Here is a 20610-nt window from a genome sequence, read left to right on the forward strand (position 1 = left end):
AGAGATTTAACATAATTTATGTAAGTATTTGCGCTCTGTGTTATTAAATTGAGCATATCACTGTCAATGTACAGTTTCCAGGCATTGACAATGGTGTTAGCTTTTTTGGCTTCCCCACTGACACCAGGAAAATGTGTAATTATATTGCGAGTTCATCCGTCTCTCAACAAATATCGTGGTGACTATTCACTAGAAGAGGGATGAGAGCCAGCCACACGGGATGACAGAGAATCTCAACTAGTGTTAGTGAGAGTACTCTCATTTCTGGCAGGAATAACAAAACTCATGTTTCTGGCAGGAATAACAACCTTATTTGTTGTTAAGCTGTTCCGTCACTCATTTCATGTTCTGTCATGATCACTTTCAGGAACAAAAGTAAGATTTATATCTGAATCGTCATTATCACTTTCTAATAACAGTTTTTCAATTTCTTCCTCACTTTGGGGATGCTGCCAAGCTGTTTGCAAGCAGTTTTGTTGCCCACAGTCACCATAACAAGAAAACTGCATAAGCAGAAAAAGCCAATGTAAATGGACGGCCTGGGTCTCACAGATCCAGGACATGTTTGTTCCCACATCCAAAATCGAACTGCAAACAAATACGAATTATGAAACAAGTAGTGGCCTCTATGAAAGTTAACTGAAAGCTGCAATGAAAGGCTTACTCAACACTAGTGTACTCTTGCAGAAAAATCTGCCCGAGTCAGACAGGTGTGGTCTGTCGGTTCTAGTGTTAACACCATCACCGAGAGGTTCCCGCAAGTTTTGTACACAGTGGTTACCAAAAAGTCTAACCCGTGTTCACAAAACAGAAAGAACAGGTTCCGTCTCGACATTCCTTCAGCACTATCTCGAAGAGGGGAAGGAATTTCTGAACAGAATTGTGACTGGGAATGAAGCGTGTGTGAAGTATGTGAACCACGAACCTAAGAAACAGTCCAAAATGCGGCTGCATACTCATTCTTCCAATAAGACCAAAAATTTCAAGCAAAGGAATCTGGCAAAAGATTTGATGAGAGTAACATGTGACATAACTGGCTACTCAGCACTTCACTATCAATGATGAGCTGAAGAATGCTGCCAGCAACTGGCTGATGCACCAGGCAGCACCATTCTTTGATGAAGGGATAATGAAGCAGGTGTCATAGTACGACAAACATTTGAATTAATAGCCCTCGTAGTAGTCAGCATTGTAAATGATTCTGCAGGCACACTATTAAACAAAAGAAGAGGAGGAAACGTGACATACAGGTCGGCCTCCCTGTCCAGCGCGAAACTGGGGGCAGCTGCGGGCCGCACATTGCCCTTGGCATCTGTCCTGGTGAGCACCACAATCTCCTCCTCCTCCCGCGTTTCTCGGCCATGCTTGTCGTCATCGCCAGCTTTGCGAGAGGCACGGGCTGCGTCCAGCTTTGCTCGCAGCTGAGATACGAGCTCCTGTGTAACAGAAGAACACAGTGTGTGCACATGTCCCACAAAATATTACAAAATTCATACACACTGACCACCGGCAGCTGCAGAATATTTTCTAATAGGGCTACTTTTATATAGCTGATACAGTTAGTGTGAGAATGTATACTGCCCCAGTAATTAAATGTGACAACATTCAGGGTGTCTCTCCTAAGAGTCATCAGGTGCACTTTCTGTGGTGTTTTGGCATATATTTACAATTTACTTTTTAAATATGCAGCTGGAGTTAGCCCAAACAAATACTGCTCATCACGTTTCGCATACAACACCCAGTGAGGACACAAAGCTTTGGTTTGTTTCACGTTACAAACAAAATGATTTTTAAAACAGAATTTTACGTTCCCATTTGATAGAGTGGTCCCAAATTCATCTAGTGGGATATTCGTGTTACTGATATGGATTAACAAAAAAGGTGCTCTGGCAGTGCTTGAGCAGCGCTGTTGCGAGATGGCGGTAGGAGTTCGCATGGGCCAGGTCAGTGCTGTTGCTGATGTACTACTGGTTATTCTTCCTGTTTTACTGTCCCAGTTAATACATATCGGTAAAAAGAATACTGCACTGGGCTAATATTGGACCGCTCTACTGAACGGTCACTTGAAAGCTTACTTTAAATATAATTTTGTTTGTAGCAGGAAATATGCCAATGCTTTCTATCCACACTGGACAAAGCATGAAAGATGTGATGAGCAGTATTTGTTTGGGCTGACTCCAGCTAGACAATAAAAAAACGAAGTTACAAATACAGGATGTTCCAGATATGTTGTGACAAACTTTGACAGGTTGTGGAGGGTGTCTAGAGGAACACAATGAGAATAGGAACCTGTGTCCAGGAGCATCATCCAATGATGCTACAGAGCACTGAAGGTATAGTTGCCAGCACCCGCCACTAGGACATCCCCTTCAGCAGCAAACGTGGCTTTGCATGCTGACGGATTGTACATGGAACATCTCACAATTTCGTTTGTTATTTGGTGATCCTGACCGTTTGCCGAGATCGCCAGTGCTGACATGATGTACAGTATGTGATCAAATGTATCAGGACAACCCCAAAAACATACAGTTTTCATATTAGGTGCATTGTGCTGCCATCTACTGCCACATACTCCATAATACTCCATATCAGAAACCTCGGTAGTCATTATACATCTTAGACATTGTGAGAGAGCAGAATGGGGTGCTCCGCAGAACTCACAAACTTCGAATGTGGTCAGGTGATTGGGTGTCACTTGTGTCACACATCTGTATGTGAGATTTCCACACTTCCATACACTCCTAGGTCCACTGTTTTCAATGTCATAGTGAAGTGGAAACGTGAAGCGACACGTACAGCACAAAAGTGTAAAGGCCGACCTGGTCTGTTGACTGACAGAGACCAATTGAAGAGGGTTGTAATAGGCAGACATCTATCCAGAGCATCACTCAGCAATTCCAAACTGCATTAGGATCCACTGCAAGTACTATGACAGTTAGGAGGGGAGGTGAGAAAATTTGGATTTCATGGTCAAGCAACTGCTCATAAGCCACCCATCATGCCAGTGAATGCCAAACAATGCCTCGCTTGGTGTACAGATCATAAACATTGGATGTGGTGGTGTTAAGGTGTGGTCATGTTTTTCATGGGTGGAGGGGTGGTAGGGCACCCCTTGTTGTTTTGAGCACCTTCTTGACTCCCACTGTTGAAGAGCAATTCAGGGATGGCAACTACATCTTTCAACATGATTGTGCACCTGTTCATAATGCACATCTTGCGATGGAGTGGTTACACGACAATAACATCCCTGCAACAGACAGGCCTGCACAGAGTCCTGACCTGAATCCTATAAAACACCTCTGGGATGTTCTGGAACGTCGACTTTGTGCCAGACCTCACCAACCAACACCGATACCTCTCCTCAGTGCAGCACACTGTGAAGTATGGGCTGACATTTTCTAAGAAACCTTCCAGCACCTGACTGAACGTATGCCTGCGAGAGTGGAAGCTGTCATCAAGGCTAAGGGTGGGCCAACACCATATTGAACTCCAGTATTACCAATGGAGGTTGCCACAAACTTTTAAGTCAATTTCCAGATGTCCAGATAGTTCTGATCACATAACATACTTTGTAAATCAGTTGTGCTTAAGACAATATGAATGATATATACAGACCTTGTGCATCTTTGGCTGTCACACACATTTGGACAGTGGTAGCGAGAAGTTTCTAGTGAAGAGTTGTATGTAAGTGAATGTAATAAAACTTAAATTCAAAGAAAAGTTAAATGGTGATGAAACTGTTAATTAATAATTAAATGAACAACCTATACTATTAGAATTTAAGGATGGTCTTCATGGAAGTGAAGTTGCCAGAAGACAATAGCCTCCAACAATAACTATTGGGCTGTGTCCAGAAAAAAATACATATGCCAAAATTAATTGTTACCTTTGTACCAAACATTTTGTAGAAATAACACTGAATATTGTTTTAATAAATTGCACATGGGATTAAGTTTCATGCTTAGGCAAGAACTAGCAATTTCCAACAAATGTGTGTTTTTGTTCAGAAATAACAAGAGGAAACAAAAATGATAATGAAAGTTTACATATGGCAAGGAGGCACTGTAAGACAGTCCAGTGGTACAGCCAGCTGCTAGCAGCCTCAGCTTCTTTCAGTCCAGCCACCCACCATTTTGAGGCATTCACTCCCGTGTAGGCATTTGGATTTGATCATGGTGTTATAATGCCTAAGTTTAGCTTTTACTGTTATTGACTCTGTCTCATACACAATGTGTGTTCTGTGAAAAGTAGTGGGTGTCTTATCTTTCCTGCTGGCATCAGCTTCTGTTTTGCTAGTTTTCATCTGTAGTATTCCATTAGTGTATCTGAAACTGTCCATTTTTTCTATTTTATTGTAGTCTGTTGTTAGGTGATGTGATACTGTTCAGCTGTCAGTTATGTACTTTGTTTTCTCAAAACAAATTTGGAGGTGAGCTTTTCCAGCTCATTCCTTCAGCAAGTTCGTCTGCCTCACAACTGTCTCTGTGTTTCTCAATAGAATTGCCAAGATAATCGTGAATACAAGGCAGTTTATTCTCAACAATGTTAGATTTGTTCAAATTTAATCTGGACTTTTTCATCACAGATACAATAAAAGCCAGGAAGCAGGTTAGGAAGCGAGGGACAGTTTGGTGGGACTACATAAATTGCCTTAGCAGATGCAACATTCAGCAACAGCTGTTTTATCACCAGCCAGATGGGAGAGCAAAACTTACATCTCTCTATTGCACAACACAACATTGTTTGTTTTGCAAGAAGGAAGGTATCTAACCTTTTAAGATACTGATTAGTCTCTGAGGGCTGCTCTGTCAGAGTTGCTTCGGAAGGGGAAAAGTTTGGACTCTTATTGTACAGTCGCTGGAATTTTGAGGACTACTGGACCATGCCCATATTGTACTACTTGAGTAAAAATACCTCATACAGTCAGCATATCAAGAATCTACAGAACCAGCATTTTGCTCATTACCAACTCAAGAGCTGTGTCTTATTGCTCTTTAGGAACAAATTGTACATATTCATTAAATCCATCCTCTAACATTAGATCTGGGTAGAATGCAGACTTACCAGGGCTACATAAGGAAGATGTTCCTTGCAGTTCTTTAGGTTTTCTGAGATGCTCTCTCACTGTTTCTGCCTTCCACGCATTCAACTTGTGAGTATTTTCCTCGCATCATAATTTGCAGTTGGGTTATCCACTCTCATATTATGCAATTCTTTTTTTTATGGAAAAACAGATTAAATTCTTTATGGAAACACCATCTGCTCCTTAATAGACTTGGCAAAACCCAAAGTACAGATACTTTCATTAGAGAATGATATGCTGGAATTGCCCACACACACCACTACAAATAAATTGTTCAGTTAAAACTTGGAATATACAGATACTTTCATTAGAGAATGATATGCTGGAATTGCCCACACATACCACTACAAATAAATTGTTCAGTTAAAACTAGGAATATACAGATGGTAACGAAAGCTCTCCTAGACAGAAAATAATAATAGTAGGGGAGTGAAGTCATCAGCAGGCACTGTGCAGTCAACTGGCACAATACAGTTGTACAGGTGTCTGTGTACTGGCTCTAGCTCGAAAAAAGATTCATTCAAAAGCAATCAAAGTTTCTAGTCTTATGTGCGTGTCAACAAATTGATGCTTCTGCTATTCACTGAATCATTTCCTTTACTCCATAATTATTTACATTAATATACAAGTATGTAAGAAAGCATTGGGTTTTAATGTGCTTCTATCATCTCCACAATTAGTGTGAATGTGAAAGACGGTTAAGCACACTCAACATTTAATGGATGAGGAGAAAAAGTTTCACTTCTTAGAAGTCCAGTCATCTTTCAAGAGGTGGCAGGGGAAAGACACACTACAGGACAGTGTCTGCGTTTACCATGAAAGGTTTCTGTCTCAGCTACCGGAGAAAAATGCACGACAAAAAAAAAAAAAAATCACAAAATTTGAAAGGTCCACTTTTCTATTATAGTGTCAAATGTTGTCTCTGATCAAGTATCATTAATGACTACATGGTTGTTGTTCAGACCTCGTGCAGATTACTCTCTGTAATCAATATCTTGTTGGAGATTAGCTTAAATGCTTACACTCTTCTCACACGTCCATGTGGACACGGCAAGGTATTGACGATGTGAGACCTGCATCTCCTAAACGAGGCACAGGTTAGAGCTCTTTTTGACATCTGTCAGCATGCTTTCAACTGATACGAGGCAGCAGGAGTAGCACTCTTACAACAAACTGCAGCCCATAGCAAGTTGCGGGTTCATCATCAAATCGTAGAGCAATATGGTGATAACAGAGTGGAGGAAAAATTGAGAGAGGGCTATGGTCAGACACTGGAACTGACCCATCAGGTCTACAGTTGTAGCAACTATCTTTTACGATTACAAAGGTTTGTTGCTTGTCAGTTTTCTTTACTATTGAAACACAATTAACCGTTTCACTGATATGGACATGTATACATGCCCTGCTGTGCCATTCTCGAGATGCTGTGGACAAGTATATGCAAGTTGCTTGGGTCTTCCTACACTGCTACTGACATCTGCATGTGCCCTAAGCTGCCAATCTGTCTCTGCTGCTGACGAGTTATTGCCATAACTCAGTGAACAGAAAACTAAATTAAACTAAACTCCTCCCAAACAGGCCATTAAGGTCCAACGGTACTGACCAGTCGCCGTGTCATCCTCAGTCCATAGGCATCACTGGGTGCGGATATGGAGGGGCATGGTCAGCACACCAATCTCCTGGCCTTATGTCAGTTTCCGAAACCGGAGCCGCTACTTCTCAATCAAGTAGCCCGTCAGTTTGCCTCACAAGGGAGGGGCTGAGTGCACCCCGCTTACCAACAGCACTTGGCAGACCGGATGGTCACCCATCCAAGTGTTGGCCCAGCCCGACAGTGCTTAAGTTCGGTGATCTCACAGGAACCGATGTTAACAGTGCGACAAGGCCATTGGCGGTGAACAGGAAAGTTCTGATTATTTATCGTACAACATATATGCCTCTTTGCATTGTATCATTTGGAAAAAACCCTCGTTTGGATATCTTGAAACAATCATCGAGTATGACAATTGTTATGACCACGTGATTCCCGATTCACAGGGTTGTAAATGGACACATCACATATGACCATCCACTGGATATAAAATCAATAATTTGACAATGTAATGAGATATTATACAGCTCCCAATTGTAAATAAAACTTCAATACCTTATTTACACTTCATGCACTCCTATGTATGAGCTAAAATCAACCACATGCAAAGGATATGCAATGTGTTTTACCTTTGCAAACTACTTAAAAAAGTGTACAATGCTTAACTAAATTTGATGCACCAGAGTAACAATAATGCATAGTGAAAAGAAATTCAGTCCTTCACTGAGCGAAGATATCAGACTGTAAGATTGCAAAAATCAAATTTTTTGAGCAAATAGTTTTCTTAAAATTGGATGATAAGTATTTCATAGTGGCTGGAAAACTGTTTCTCAGTACAGGTATCATCATTGGTGAGCAGTAAAGTTGCAAAAATGCCATGTTCAGGACAGAATGCAGAGAGCACATTTGTAGCAGCAAAAGGGTTAAAGCATCAAAATGCTGTGATATGTCCATTGGCACTGCCTACCACACACGTAAGTAACACTGGTGATTTGATCATAACAGTCTATTTCTGTTGGGGAGTTTCAGTTTGTGATGAACACACTGTACCACCCTCTGCACTGCTGACTGATCCCTCTATGACATCTATACCTTAATATCACTGAAGGTTGCTTTGGGTGTGTAAAACTTCAGTCTTAAGGAAAGGAGTTTAACATGCTAAAGCTGTCATCAGAGATGGAGCACAAGCTTAATTATGAAAAGCTGGAGAAGGAAATTGATTGTGTGTTTTTCAAAGGAACCATCCTGGCATTTGCCTGGAGTGATTCAGGAACATCATGTAAAACCTAAATCTAGATGGCTGAGCAGTGCAAACATGAGGGGTTCACCAAGCACTTCTCTCTTTTATCAGTGAAGAGGTTGAAAGACTATCTTTCCTGCAATGATTATACATTTATGTTGAAGGAAATTCGGTAAAAAAAAGGATATACTGCTATTGTACGAGGGAAGATCAGAAAGTAACAAGCAATAATTTTTTCCTCCTCTTGTAGTGCAGCTGGAATGTTGCGATTTCAGAGAAATATAGAGTGAAGCTTGCACTATGTAGGGTATTTTGTTTTCATGTGCAGCCCTAGCAAGAGAAGTCTGAACTACAAAACAAAAATGGAATGCATATTACTGTCATCAACTTGTGAAGAGCAGTGAAATGCAGTTCGATATTTGTGGGCCTGCAGAATGTCGGAGTCATTGAGGCAGCAATTTTGAACGAGCAGCATGGCAAACCTTATCACAGCAATTCAACATTTCCTGCAGTGCAGTTTAAGATATTGTTCATGACACATTGGAATTTCATAACATTACTGCTCTCTGGATGCCTAAGAACCTGACAGACAAGAACAAGGGACAACGAATGATGACAAGCTGGGATCAATTAATGCATTACACCACAAAGGGAATCATCTTCTGTACAGAAGCATCATTAGTGATGAGTTGTGGGCATACCAGTACATATCTGAAACCAACAGGCCTCTATGGAGAGGAAACATGCTGGTTATCCAGTACAAAAAAAATTATAAGTGACTCAGTCTGCTAGGAAACTACTTGTGACAGTGTTCTGCGATATGCATAGTATGTTACTGGGGGACTTTGCTGAGCAGGAGACTACTGTGAATTCTGCAGCCTACATTAATACTTTGGTTAAGCTGTGGCATGCCCTTCATGGCATATGCCACAACATTAATGTTCTTCAGAAAATTGCCAAATTTAGATTGGACATGCTCCACTATCCACCATAGACTCTGTAACTTGCACCTTTGGACTTTCATCTGTTTGGTCCCAAGGAGAAACTCTTGGCTGGCAAATGCTTTGCAACAAGTGCAGAAGTGAAATCAGCAGTACACAGATGCCAGAATGACATTTTCTCTCAGCAGCGGAGTGTGGGTTGATACGAAACTTCGTGGCAGATTAAAACTGTGTGCCAGGCCGAGACTCAAACTCAGGACCTTTGCTTTTCATGGGCAAGTGCTCTACCAACTGAGCTACCCAAGCACGACTCACGACCCATCCTCACAGCTTCAATTCTGCATGTACCTCATCTCCTACCTTCCAAACTTCATAGAAGTTCTTCTGCGAAAGTGTGGAAGGTAGGAGATGAGGCACTACACAGAAGTTCTTCTGCGAAAGTGTGGAAGGTAGGAGATGAGGCACTGGCAGAATTGAAGCTGTGAGGACGGGTCGTGAGCCGTGCTTGGGTAGCTCAGTTGGTAGAGCACTTGCCCGCGAAAGGCAAAGGTCCTGAGTACAAGTCTTGGTCTGGCACACAGTTTTAATCTGTCTGTAAGTTTCAGTACAAATATGGTTATACTTCAGCAAAACGGACTTCTACTAACAGAGCATACTGAAACTGGTACTACGACGGGAGAACTGTGTTGAGAACATTGGTGACTATGTAGAAAAATAGGTAAAAGATGTAAGCAGCATTTGATGGCAGTCATGGTGACATATGGAGAGGAAACATCTGCTCAGACACAGTGATAAGTATTTTACAGTGATAAGTATTCTACAGGTTGCCATCCTGCCCTCTAGATGTGTAGACTATCAAAAAAATGTATTATACAACACAGATGTGTTGCAAAATAAGGAAGAGGAACTTTTGCAAAGGAGAATCATGCTGTAACATGAAAGAATAAAATATCAGATTAGTATAGGTTGTCACTATATCTGAAAGCAGGGAAACATAATAAATGCAAAGTGCAACTGGTATGTAATGTGTATTCTTGAAATGTGGGCTGTAGGTGATTTTTCCCCTTTTTTTCCTTTACCAAACTGATAATTCTTTTATGCCTGAGGATGCTGTACTATCAATTGATCCAGTCTTTTAGTCAAATTGTTCCATAAATTACTTTTATCCACAATTTGATTCAGCACCTACTCACTCATTGCCTGATCTTCAACATTTTTCTGTCGTGCCCCATTTCAAAAGCTTTTATTGTCTCCTTGTCTAAAATGTTTAGCATAGGCATTTCATTTCACTTCAAGGATACACTCCAGACAAGTGCCTTCACAAAACATTTCCTAACACCTAAATTTAAATGAGGTATTAACGAATTCCTCTTTTTCAAAAATCTAACAATTAAAAATCCAGATTGAAGTAATGACATAGGACAGATTGCTTGCCACTGTTTAGTGGAGATGTTGAGTAACAGACAGGAACAACAAAATGACTGCTAAACAAGCAAGCTTTGGCCAGAAGGCTTTTTCTGAATTAGATGACATACACACACACACACACACATTCACGGAAACACAGCTCACAAATACGTGAGCATTGTCACTGGCTGCTGAGTCTGGCCTCGGCAACCAGAGACAGTGGTCACGTGTGTCTGAATTGTGTTTGCATGAATGTGTGTGCGTCTGCTGTCTGGCTGAAAGCTTACTCATTTAGCATTCTTTTTGTTGTGCCTGTCTGCTACTCAACATCTCCATTATATGGTGAGCAGCAATGTATCATTTTCATAACATTGTCTTTTTCAGAAATGGTTTTCTAGCTGCAGCATTGTCTCTACTTTGGCCACAATCTGTTATTTTGCTGCCCGAACAGCAGGACTCGTCTACTGCTTTCATCTACTGCTTTTAGTGTCTCATTTCCCAATCTAATTCCCTCGACATTGCCTGATTTAATTTGATTACATCCTTTACCCTTGTTTTACTTTTGTTGGTGTTCATCTTATAACCCCTTTTCAAGGTGCTATCCATTCTGTTCAACTTCCTTTCAAGTCCGTTGCTGTCTCTTACAGAAGTACAATGTCATCACCAAACCTCAAATTTTTATTTCTTCTCCCTGATCTTTAATCGCTTTTCCAAATTCCTCCTTGGTTTCCATTAACGCTTGCTCAACTTACAGACTGAACAGCATCAGGGATAGGTTACAACTCTGTCTCAGTCCCTTATGAAATAATGCTTCTCTTTACTGTTACTGATAAGGGTTGAAAAACAGTTCATTTTAAAATTCCAATGACCTTTTTAATACAAAATTAATTTGACAAATATGTGACTATACAAATGAAAATGCAGATGATACAAAAGTTTAAGTGCTTGGCTATATGAGCACATACCAGGCCTGACTAGCTCTCACTGCCACTGGTGTGTTCACCTACTAGCTCCAAATAATACGGTAGGACATTAGCTGTGGAACATAACAACAGCTACGTAACTGCATGGTGATTATAATTTCTTGTGACTGATTAGTTACAGAGTGAGTTCGGCATTCCTTGGTGAATTTGATTACTATCATTCATGTAGTTGTGTTTTATTGTTTCATTTGTTTATTTCACAGAATTTAATATAAAGTGTTAGGAAGTGCTGTACAAGATTTATTTTATACCCATATTGACACGATGAGAAGTAAGTTTGTTTGGGAAAACAAGGTGGTACAGAATGAGGAATGAAAATGTTACACAGTAAACTGGAATAGAAAAGTTGAATGATAGAACTGAGATGAGTAGTTTAAAATGATTTGGACATGTAAAGAGAATGGAATATATAAGAATTCCGAATTGAATGATGGAGGCCAAATCTGAGGGCAACTGAGACACGCAAATCAAGATGGATTGATGCAATCAAGACCACTTTAAGAACAATGAATCTGAACTGGAACACAACAATGTTAGAATAAGAATGGTGGAAAGGCAGGGGAAAGTGGAGTAGTATCAAGAATGTCCCAAGCTGGCCAGGTGACACACAATAGTAAACGAAAATGACAATGACAAATAATAACAATAAGGTGGACATAACATGGTAAAAGCTCTAGGAAGGGAGACAGATTATTTATCAGTTCAGCTAATAAATGATTACATCTACATTCAGACACTCTTGCAATAGAGGTGCGACCATCGAAAGCTTACATACAACTGCCCAAATCTGAAAAGGTGAAGAATGATGAGCATTTGAAAACCAGAACTGGAGACCAATGAAGTGTGTAAATAAAGTAATATGACTCATTTTTAATCTGTTTTATCGCAATCACAAAGCAGCAGCTTATCGGTTGTACACAGTTTGTTTATATCATTTAGTTTAATGCTTTTCTAACTTACTTCTGAGCAGAACTGAAGAGTAGTTTATTATTTAGCTGTTTTTAGTGCTGCTATATATTTCTGTCGCAAGAATTTGAATATTTTTCAATCTCTTGTCTCGAGTGAGTTTGCTTTCTAGGGTAGTTTTCTGCCACAGAAGTCGCTAATGCTGCTTTATTTAATTGACTCTACAATTCTTGTGAATAGTAAATATTCAGTACACTTCCAGCCTCAGATTCTCAGAGTTTAATCTCACATTTTGTAAGTGTATTGTAGTTCAGTAGACTCAGAACATACAGTTTAATGTCCTGTTAAAGTTCCACGTCAATGGCTATAGTAGTTCCTGAAATACAGGGAAGCCAAATCACTAAATTTAACATTGTCCCCTTAATGCAGATAAATAGGAAAAACAAACCCGTAAAGTTCGGTTACAGCACCAGAAGTGTTCTGCTAGACACAGTCACATTGTTTAAATATCTGGGTGTAACATTGTGAAGCGATATGAAGTGGAAAGAGCCTGTGAAGACTGTGGTAGGGAAGGTGAATGGTCAACTTCAGTTTATTGGGAGAATTTTAGGAAAGAGTCATTCATCTGTAAAGGAGACTGCATATAGGACGCTAGAGTGATCTATTCTTGAACAGCTTGGGTGTTTGGGATCCGCAACATGTCGGACTGAAAGAAGATATCACAGCAATTAAGAGGTAAGCTGCTAGATTTGTTACCAGTAGGTTCTATCAGCAAGCACATGTCATGCATATACTTCGGGAGCTCAAGTGGCAATCCCTGGAGGGAAGAAGACATTCATTTCAAATAACACTACTGAGAAGTATAGAGAACTGGCATTTGAAGCTGACCGTAGAACAATCATTTCATCCAACATACATTTCGCGTAGGGACCATGAAGACAAGACACGAGAAATCAGGGCTCATACAGAGGCATATAGATAGTCATTTTTCCCTTGCTCTACCTGCAAATGAAACAGGAAAGGAAACAGCTGGTTGTGGTAAAGGATGCTCTCTGCCACACACTATAATGTGGTTTGCGGAGTATGTGCGTAGATGTAGATGTAGATGTAGATGAGTGAGCCCTTCCATGCTCTGGTGCTCGGTTCGCAGCTCATAGTTAAACGTTCATATCACACAGCCATTAATGACACACTCCAGAAATTGAGGATAATTTTCAACTGATTAAAAAAAGTCAGTGCATCTGTTCCTCACAATGTCCTGTCACCGGTTTTGAGCACATTTTCCTTATCCTCCAACTCATTGATCAGTATCTGATGAACAGTGGCGCGATTCAGATTCAACTCTGCCATAAACATTCTGAAAGCGAGCTGGTGACTACCACACACTAGGTAGTGGCCTCTGCCGATATTTGCTTCAGTTCAAGAAACTGAAGGCCTACCACCGCAAATTTCATCTTCAGTTGGCTGTCTCCTTTAAGCAAATGCCTTAAACCACCAAAATACTAGGTCACTGACAAAACACTATCTCTGTAAGCTAGCTGAAGTACTGCAAGTATTTCTGTTGCACTGTGTCAAAGTCCAAAGCAAAATGTAATCACACATAGTTGCTCGAAATTCATGTCACTCACAAACAACCAATGTGACACTTCACTGATGAGCCAAAACCTACTCAATATAGTGACACGACACTGATGAGCCAAAACATGCTCAATAGCTCGTTTGTCCGTATTTGGCAGATGATTCTGTATATCAGGGATCTGACAGTTTGTTGGTAGGTTTATGGAGGTATGTGGCATTAGATGCTATACACAGGTTGTGTAATTCACATAAATAACTGGCCACTGATTTGTGTATGCAATGATGAGCCCTATAGTGACCCGATGGGTTCCATAGAACTTACATCAGGTGAATTTGGTTGCTGAAACATCAATGTGAGTTCACTATAACGCTCCTCAAACCACTGTATCACAGTTCTGGCTCCAAGACATGGAAAATTATACTCCTGAAAGATGACATCACCTTTGGGGAAGACATCAAGCATGAAGGGATGCAGGTGATTCACAGCTGTCAGCGTGTCTTCAATTACGGCCACAGATCCCTTGCAAGCACACGAGAATGTCTCCCATATTGTAATACTCTACCCCCATGAACCATGGACCTTTCCGCTGGTGAGGAGGCTTGCGTGCCTCAGCGATACAGATAGCCGTACCGTAAGTACAACCACAACGGAGGGTTATCTGTTGAGAGGCCAGACAAACGTGTGGTTCCTGAAGAGGGGCAGCAGCCATTTCAGTAGTTGCACGGGCAACAGTCTGGATGATTGATTGATCTGGCCTTGCAACACTAACCAAAACGGCCTTGCTGTGCTGGTACTGCAAACAGCTGAAAGCAAGGCGAAACTACAGCCATAATAATTCCCGAGGGTTAAATGGTTAAATGATAATGGCATCCTCTTGGGTAAAATATTCCGGAGGTAAAATAGTCCCCCATTCGGATCTCCGGGCGGGGACTACTCAGGAGGACGTCGTTATCAGGAGAAAGAAAACTGGCATTCTACGAATCAGAGTGTGGAATGTCAGATCCTTTAATAGGGCAGGTAGGTTAGAAAATTTAAAAATGGAAATGGATAGCTTGAAGTTAGATATAGTGGGAATTAGTGAAGTTCGGTGGCAAGAGGAACAAGACTTTTGGTCAGGTGAATACAGGGTTATAAATACAAAATCAAATAGGGGTAACACAGAAGTAGGTTTAATAATGAATAAAAAAAATAGGAGTGCGGGGAAGCTACTACCAACAGCATAGTGAACGCATTATTCTGGCCATGATAGACATGAAGCCCACGCCTACTACAGAAGTACAAGTTTATATGCCAACTAGCTCTGCAGATGATGAAGAAATTGATGAAATGTATGATGAGATAAAAGAAATAGTTCAGGTAGTGAAGGGAGACGAAAAATTAATAGTCATGGGTGACTTGAATTCAAGAGTAGGAAAAGGGAGAGAAGGAAACGTAGTAGGTGAATACGGATTGGGGCTAAGAAATGAAAGAGGAAGCCGTCTGGTAGAATTTTGCACAGAGCATAACTTATTCATAGCTAACACTTGGTTCAAGAATCATAAAAGAAGGTTGTATACATGGAAGAATCCTGGGGATACTAGAAGGTATCAGATAGCTTATATAATGGTAAGAGAGAGATTTAAGAACCAGGTTTTAAATTGTAAGACATTTCCAGGGGTAGATGTGGACTCTGACCACAATCTATTGGTTATGAACTGTAGATTAAAACTGAAGAAACTGCAAAAAGGTGGGAATTTAAGGACATGGGATCTGGATAAGCTGAAAGAACCAGAGGTTGTACAGAGCTTCAAGGAGAGCATAAGGGAACAATTGACAGCAATGGGGGAAAGAAACACAGTAGAAGAAGAATGGGTAGCTCTGAGGGATGAAGTAGTGAAGGCAGCAGAGGATCAAGTAGGTAAGAAGATGAGTGGTAGTAGAAATCCTTGAGTAACAGAAGAAATATTGAATTTAATTGACAAAAGGAGAAAATATAAAAACGCAATAAATAAAGCAGGCAAAAGGGAATACAAACGTCTCAAAAATGAGATCGACAAGAAGTGTAAAATGGATAAGCAGGGATGGCTAGAGGACAAATGTAAGGATGTAGAGGCTTGTCTCACCAGGGGTAAGATAGATACTGCCTACAGGAAAATTAAAGAGACCTTTGGAGAAAAGAGAACCACTTGTATGAATGTCAAGAGCTCAGATGGAAACCCAGGTCTAAGCAAAGAAGGGAAAGCAGAAAGGTGGAAGGAGTATGTAGAGGGTTTATACAAGGGCGATGTACTTGAGGACAATATTATGGAAATGGAAGAGGATGTAGATGAAGATGAAATGGGAGATGCGATACTGCATGAAGAGTTTGACAGAGCACTGAAAGACCTGAGTTGAAACAAGGCCCCAGGAGTAGACAACATTCCATTGGAACTACTAACAGCATTGGGAGAGCCAGTCCTGACAAAACTCTAACATCTGGTGAGCAAGACATACGAGACAGGCAAAATACCCTCAGACTTCAAGAAGAATATAATAATTCCAATCCCAAAGAAAACAGGTGTTGACAGATGTGAAAATTACTGAACAATCAGTTTAATAAGCCACAGCTGCAAAATACTAACACGAATTCTTTACACACAAATGGAAAAACTGGTAGAGGCTGATCTCGGCGAAGATCAGTTTGGATTCTGCAGAAATGTTGGAACATGTGAGGCAATATTGACCCTACGACTTATCTTAGAAAATAGATTAAGGTAAGGCAAACCTACATTTCTAGCATTTGTAGACTCAGAGAAAGCTTTTGATAATGTTGACTGGAATACTCTCTTTCAAATTCTAAAGGTGGCAGGGGTAAAATACAGGGAGCGAAAGGCTATTAACAATTTGCACAGAAACCAGATGGCAGTAATAAGAGTCGAGGGGCATGAAAGGGAAGCAGCGGTTGGAAAGGGAGTGAGACAGGGTTGTAGCCTGTCTCCAATGTTATTGAATCTGTATATTGAGCAAGCAGTAAAGGAAACAAAAGAAAAATTCGGAGTAGGTATTAAAATCCATGGGGAAGAAATAAAAACGTTGAGGTTCGCCAATGACATTGTAATGCTGTCAGAGACAGCAGAGGACTTGGAAGAGCAGTTGAACGGAATGGACAGTGTCTTGAAAAAGCAAAACGAGGAACGAAGTCGAATTAAGTCGGCTGATGCTGAGGGAATTAGATTAGGAAATGAGACACTTAAAGTAGCAAAGGAGTTTTCCTATTTGGGGAGCAAAATAACTGATGATGGTCGAAGTAGAGAAGATATAACATGTAGACTGACAATGGCAAGGAAAGCGTTTCTAAAGAAGAGAAATTTGTTAACATCAAGTATAGATTTAAGTGTCAGGAAGTCGTATCTCAAAGTATTTGTATGGTGTGTCGCCATGTATGGAAGTGAAACATGGACGATAAATAGTTTGGACAAGAAGAGAATAGAAGCTTTCGAAATGTGGTGTTACAGAAGAATGCTGAAGATTAGATGGGTAGACCACATAACTAATGAGGAGGTATTGAATAGAATTGGGGAGAAGAGGAGTTTGTGGCACAACTTGACAAGAAGAAGGGACTGGTTGGTAGGACATGTTCTGAGGCATCAAGGGATCACAAATTTGGTACTGGAGGGCAGTGTGGAGGGTAAAAATCATAGAGGGAGACCAAGAGATGAATACACTAAGCAGATTCAGAAGGATGTAAGTTGAAGTAAGTACTGGCGGATGAAAAAGCTTGCACAGGAGAGGGTAGCATGGAGAGCTCCATCAAACCAGTCTCAGGACTGAAGACAACAACAACAACATTGTAATACTGCTCCCACCAGGCCGTGTACATGGCACACTGCACATTTCAAGCCACCATTCACCACGATGATAGCATTTGTGGAGATGACCGTTAACCTAGTGCAGTAAAAATGGAATTCACCCGAACAGCTGACACATCCCCAGCGATCAACGATTGAATCCCTGCGGTCCTGCGCTCACTGCAATTGTAAGCGACAATGTTTGTGGGTAAACATGTGAAGACGTAGGAGTGGTCTTCTGTGCAGCTCCACGTTCGACAATGAATTATGAACGATGTGATCCGAAACACTTATACGTGCACCAGCATTGTACTCTTTTGGCAGAGATGCCACAGATCACCATCTATCCCATTTTACACAGCAGACAAGCCTCTGAACCCCACATTCTGTGAAGAGCCGTGGACCTCCAACCATTTAGTGCCTAGTGGTCCTTGTACCTCTTTCTGTAAATGCTTGCAACTGTAGCATGTGAACACTTGACCAGCTTCACCATTTTAGAGATACTCATTTACAGGTCCTGCGTAATAATAATTTGCCCTTCGTCAAAGTCACTTATCTCAACGGATTTCCCCATTTGCAGCCTATATCTTTGCTAGGGCGACCCCTGTCCATGTCTGCTCTGCTTGCAGACTTCTTGTTACTGCACCACATGCCTGCAATGTCATCAAGCGGCATCCACTATTGCGGTGGGTCACGATCGTTATGTTTTGGCTTATCAGTACAGTGTGGCCCAATATACATTAATGGAGTATCACCCTATTCACCTGCCTCCCCTCCAAGTCTGACGTCATCAAAGTTGACGGATCAAACACTACACTATTAGTTTCATTACTTTTATTAACACACCTTGTATGTAACAAATCTTATCCATTCTTTTAATAATAAATTACTGAAAACTCATTTACATGTTGTTGTTGTTGTTGCTGTCTTCAGTCCTGAGACTGGTTTGATGCAGCTCTCCATGCTACTCTATCCTGTGCAAGCTGCTTCATCACCCAGTACCTACTGCAACCTACATCCTTCTGAATCTGCTTAGTGTACTCTTCTCTCGGTCACCCTCTACAATTTTTACCCTCCACGCTGCCCTCCAATGCTAAATTTGTGATCCCTTGATGCCTCAAAACATGTCCTACCAACCGATCCCTTCTTCTAGTCAAGTTGTGCCACAAACTTCTCTTCTCCCCAATCCTATTCAATACCTCCTCATTAGTTACGTGATCTATCCACCTTATCTTCAGTATTCTTCTGTAGCACCACATTTCGAAAGCTTCTATTCTCTTCTTGTCCAAACTAGTTATCGTCCATGTTTCACTTGCATACATGGCTACACTCCAAACATATACTTTCAGAAACGACTTCCTGATACATAAATCTATATTCGATGTTAACAAATTTCTGTTCTTCAGAAACACTTTCCTTGCCATTGCCAGTCTACATTTTATATCCTTTCTACTTCGACCATCATCAGTTATTTTACTTCCTAAATAGCAAAACTCCTTTACTACTTTAAGTGTCTCATTTCCTAATCTAATTCCCTCAGCATCACCCGATTTAATTTGACTACATTCCATTATCCTCGTTTTGCTTTTGTTGATGTTCATCTTATATCCTCCTTTCAAGACACTGTCCATTCCGTTCAACTGCTCTTCCAACTCCTTTGCCGTCTCTGACAGAATTACAATGTCATCGGCGAACCTCAAAGTTTTTACTTCTGCTCCATGAATTTTAATACCTACTCCAAATTTTCTTTTGTTTCCTTTACTGCTTGCTCAATATACAGATTGAATAACATCCGGGAGAGGCTACAACCCTGTCTCACTCCTTTCCCAACCACTGCTTCCCTTTCATGCCCCTCGACTCTTATGACCGCCATCTGGTTTTTGTACAAATTGTAAATAGCCTTTCGCTCCCTGTATTTTACCCCTGCCACCTTTAGAATTTGAAAAAGAGTATTCCAGTCAACATTGTCAAAAGCTTTCTCTAAGTCTACAAATGCTAGAAACGTAGGTTTGCCTTTTCTTAATCTTTCTTCTAAGATAAGTTGTAAGGTCAGTATTGCCTCACGTCTTCCAACATTTCTACGGAATCCAAACTGATCCTCCCCGAGGTCCGCATCTACCAGTTTTTCCATTCGTCTGTAAAGAATTCGTGTTAGTATTTTGCAGCTGTGACTTATTAAACTGATAGTTCGGTAATTTTCACATCTGTCAGCACCTGCTTTCTTTGGGATTGGAATTATTATATTCCTCTTGAAGTCTGAGGGTATTTCGCCTGTCTCGTACATCTTGCTCACCAGCTTGTAGAGTTTTGTCATGACTGGCTCTCCCAAGGCCGTCAGTAGTTCTAATGGAATGTTGTCTACTCTGGGGGCCTTGTTTCGGCTCAGGTCTTTCAGTGCTCTGTCAAACTCTTCATGCAGTATCGTATCTCCCATTTTGTCTTCATCTACATCCTCTTCCATTTCCATAATATTGTCCTCAAGTACATCGTCCTTGTATAAACCTTCTATATACTCCTTCCACCTTTCTGCCTTCCCTTCTTTGCTTAGAACTGGGTTGCCATCTGAGCTCTTGATATTCATACACGTGGTTCTCTTCTCTCCAAAGGTCTCTTTAATTTTCCTGTAGGCAATATCTATCTTACTCCTAGTGAGATAAGCATCTACATCCTTACATTTGTCCTCTAGCCATCCCTGCTTATCCATTTTGCACTTCCTGTCGATCTCATTTTTGAGACGTTTGTATTCCTTTTTGCATGCTTTATTTACTGCATTTTTATATTTTCTCCTTTCATCAATTAAATTCAATATTTCTTCTGTTACCCAAGGATTTCTAGCAGCCCTCATCTTTTTACCTACTTGATCCTCTGCTGCCTTCACTACTTCATCCCTCAAAGCTACCCATTCTTTTTCTACTGTATTTCTTTCCCCTATTCCTGTCAATTGTTCCCTTATGCTCTCCCTGAAACTCTGTACAACCTCTGGTTCTTTCAGTTTATCCAGGTCCCATCTCTTTAATTTCCCACCTTTTTGCAGTTTCTTCAGTTTTAATCTACAGGTCATAACTAATAGATTT

At 40.8% G+C, this 20610-nt stretch overlaps 1 protein-coding gene across 3 annotated transcripts in view; it reads right to left on the minus strand.

Moving 5' to 3' along the window:
* Positions 1-20610, minus strand: part of LOC126291556 (CWF19-like protein 2) — a 246200-nt gene that overhangs the window by 134668 nt on the left and 90922 nt on the right. For all 3 annotated transcript variants that reach the window (XR_007551811.1, XM_049985067.1, XM_049985068.1), the window contains exon 7: positions 1249-1436. Coding sequence is in view for 2 of the 3 variants with exons in the window: in XM_049985067.1 (XP_049841024.1) it covers positions 1249-1436 (188 nt within the window). In the remaining variant the exon portion in view is untranslated. The remainder of the gene's footprint in view (positions 1-1248; positions 1437-20610) is intronic.

Source organism: Schistocerca gregaria, chromosome 9, assembly GCF_023897955.1.
Source record: "Schistocerca gregaria isolate iqSchGreg1 chromosome 9, iqSchGreg1.2, whole genome shotgun sequence".
Lineage (NCBI taxonomy): Eukaryota > Metazoa > Arthropoda > Insecta > Orthoptera > Acrididae > Schistocerca > Schistocerca gregaria.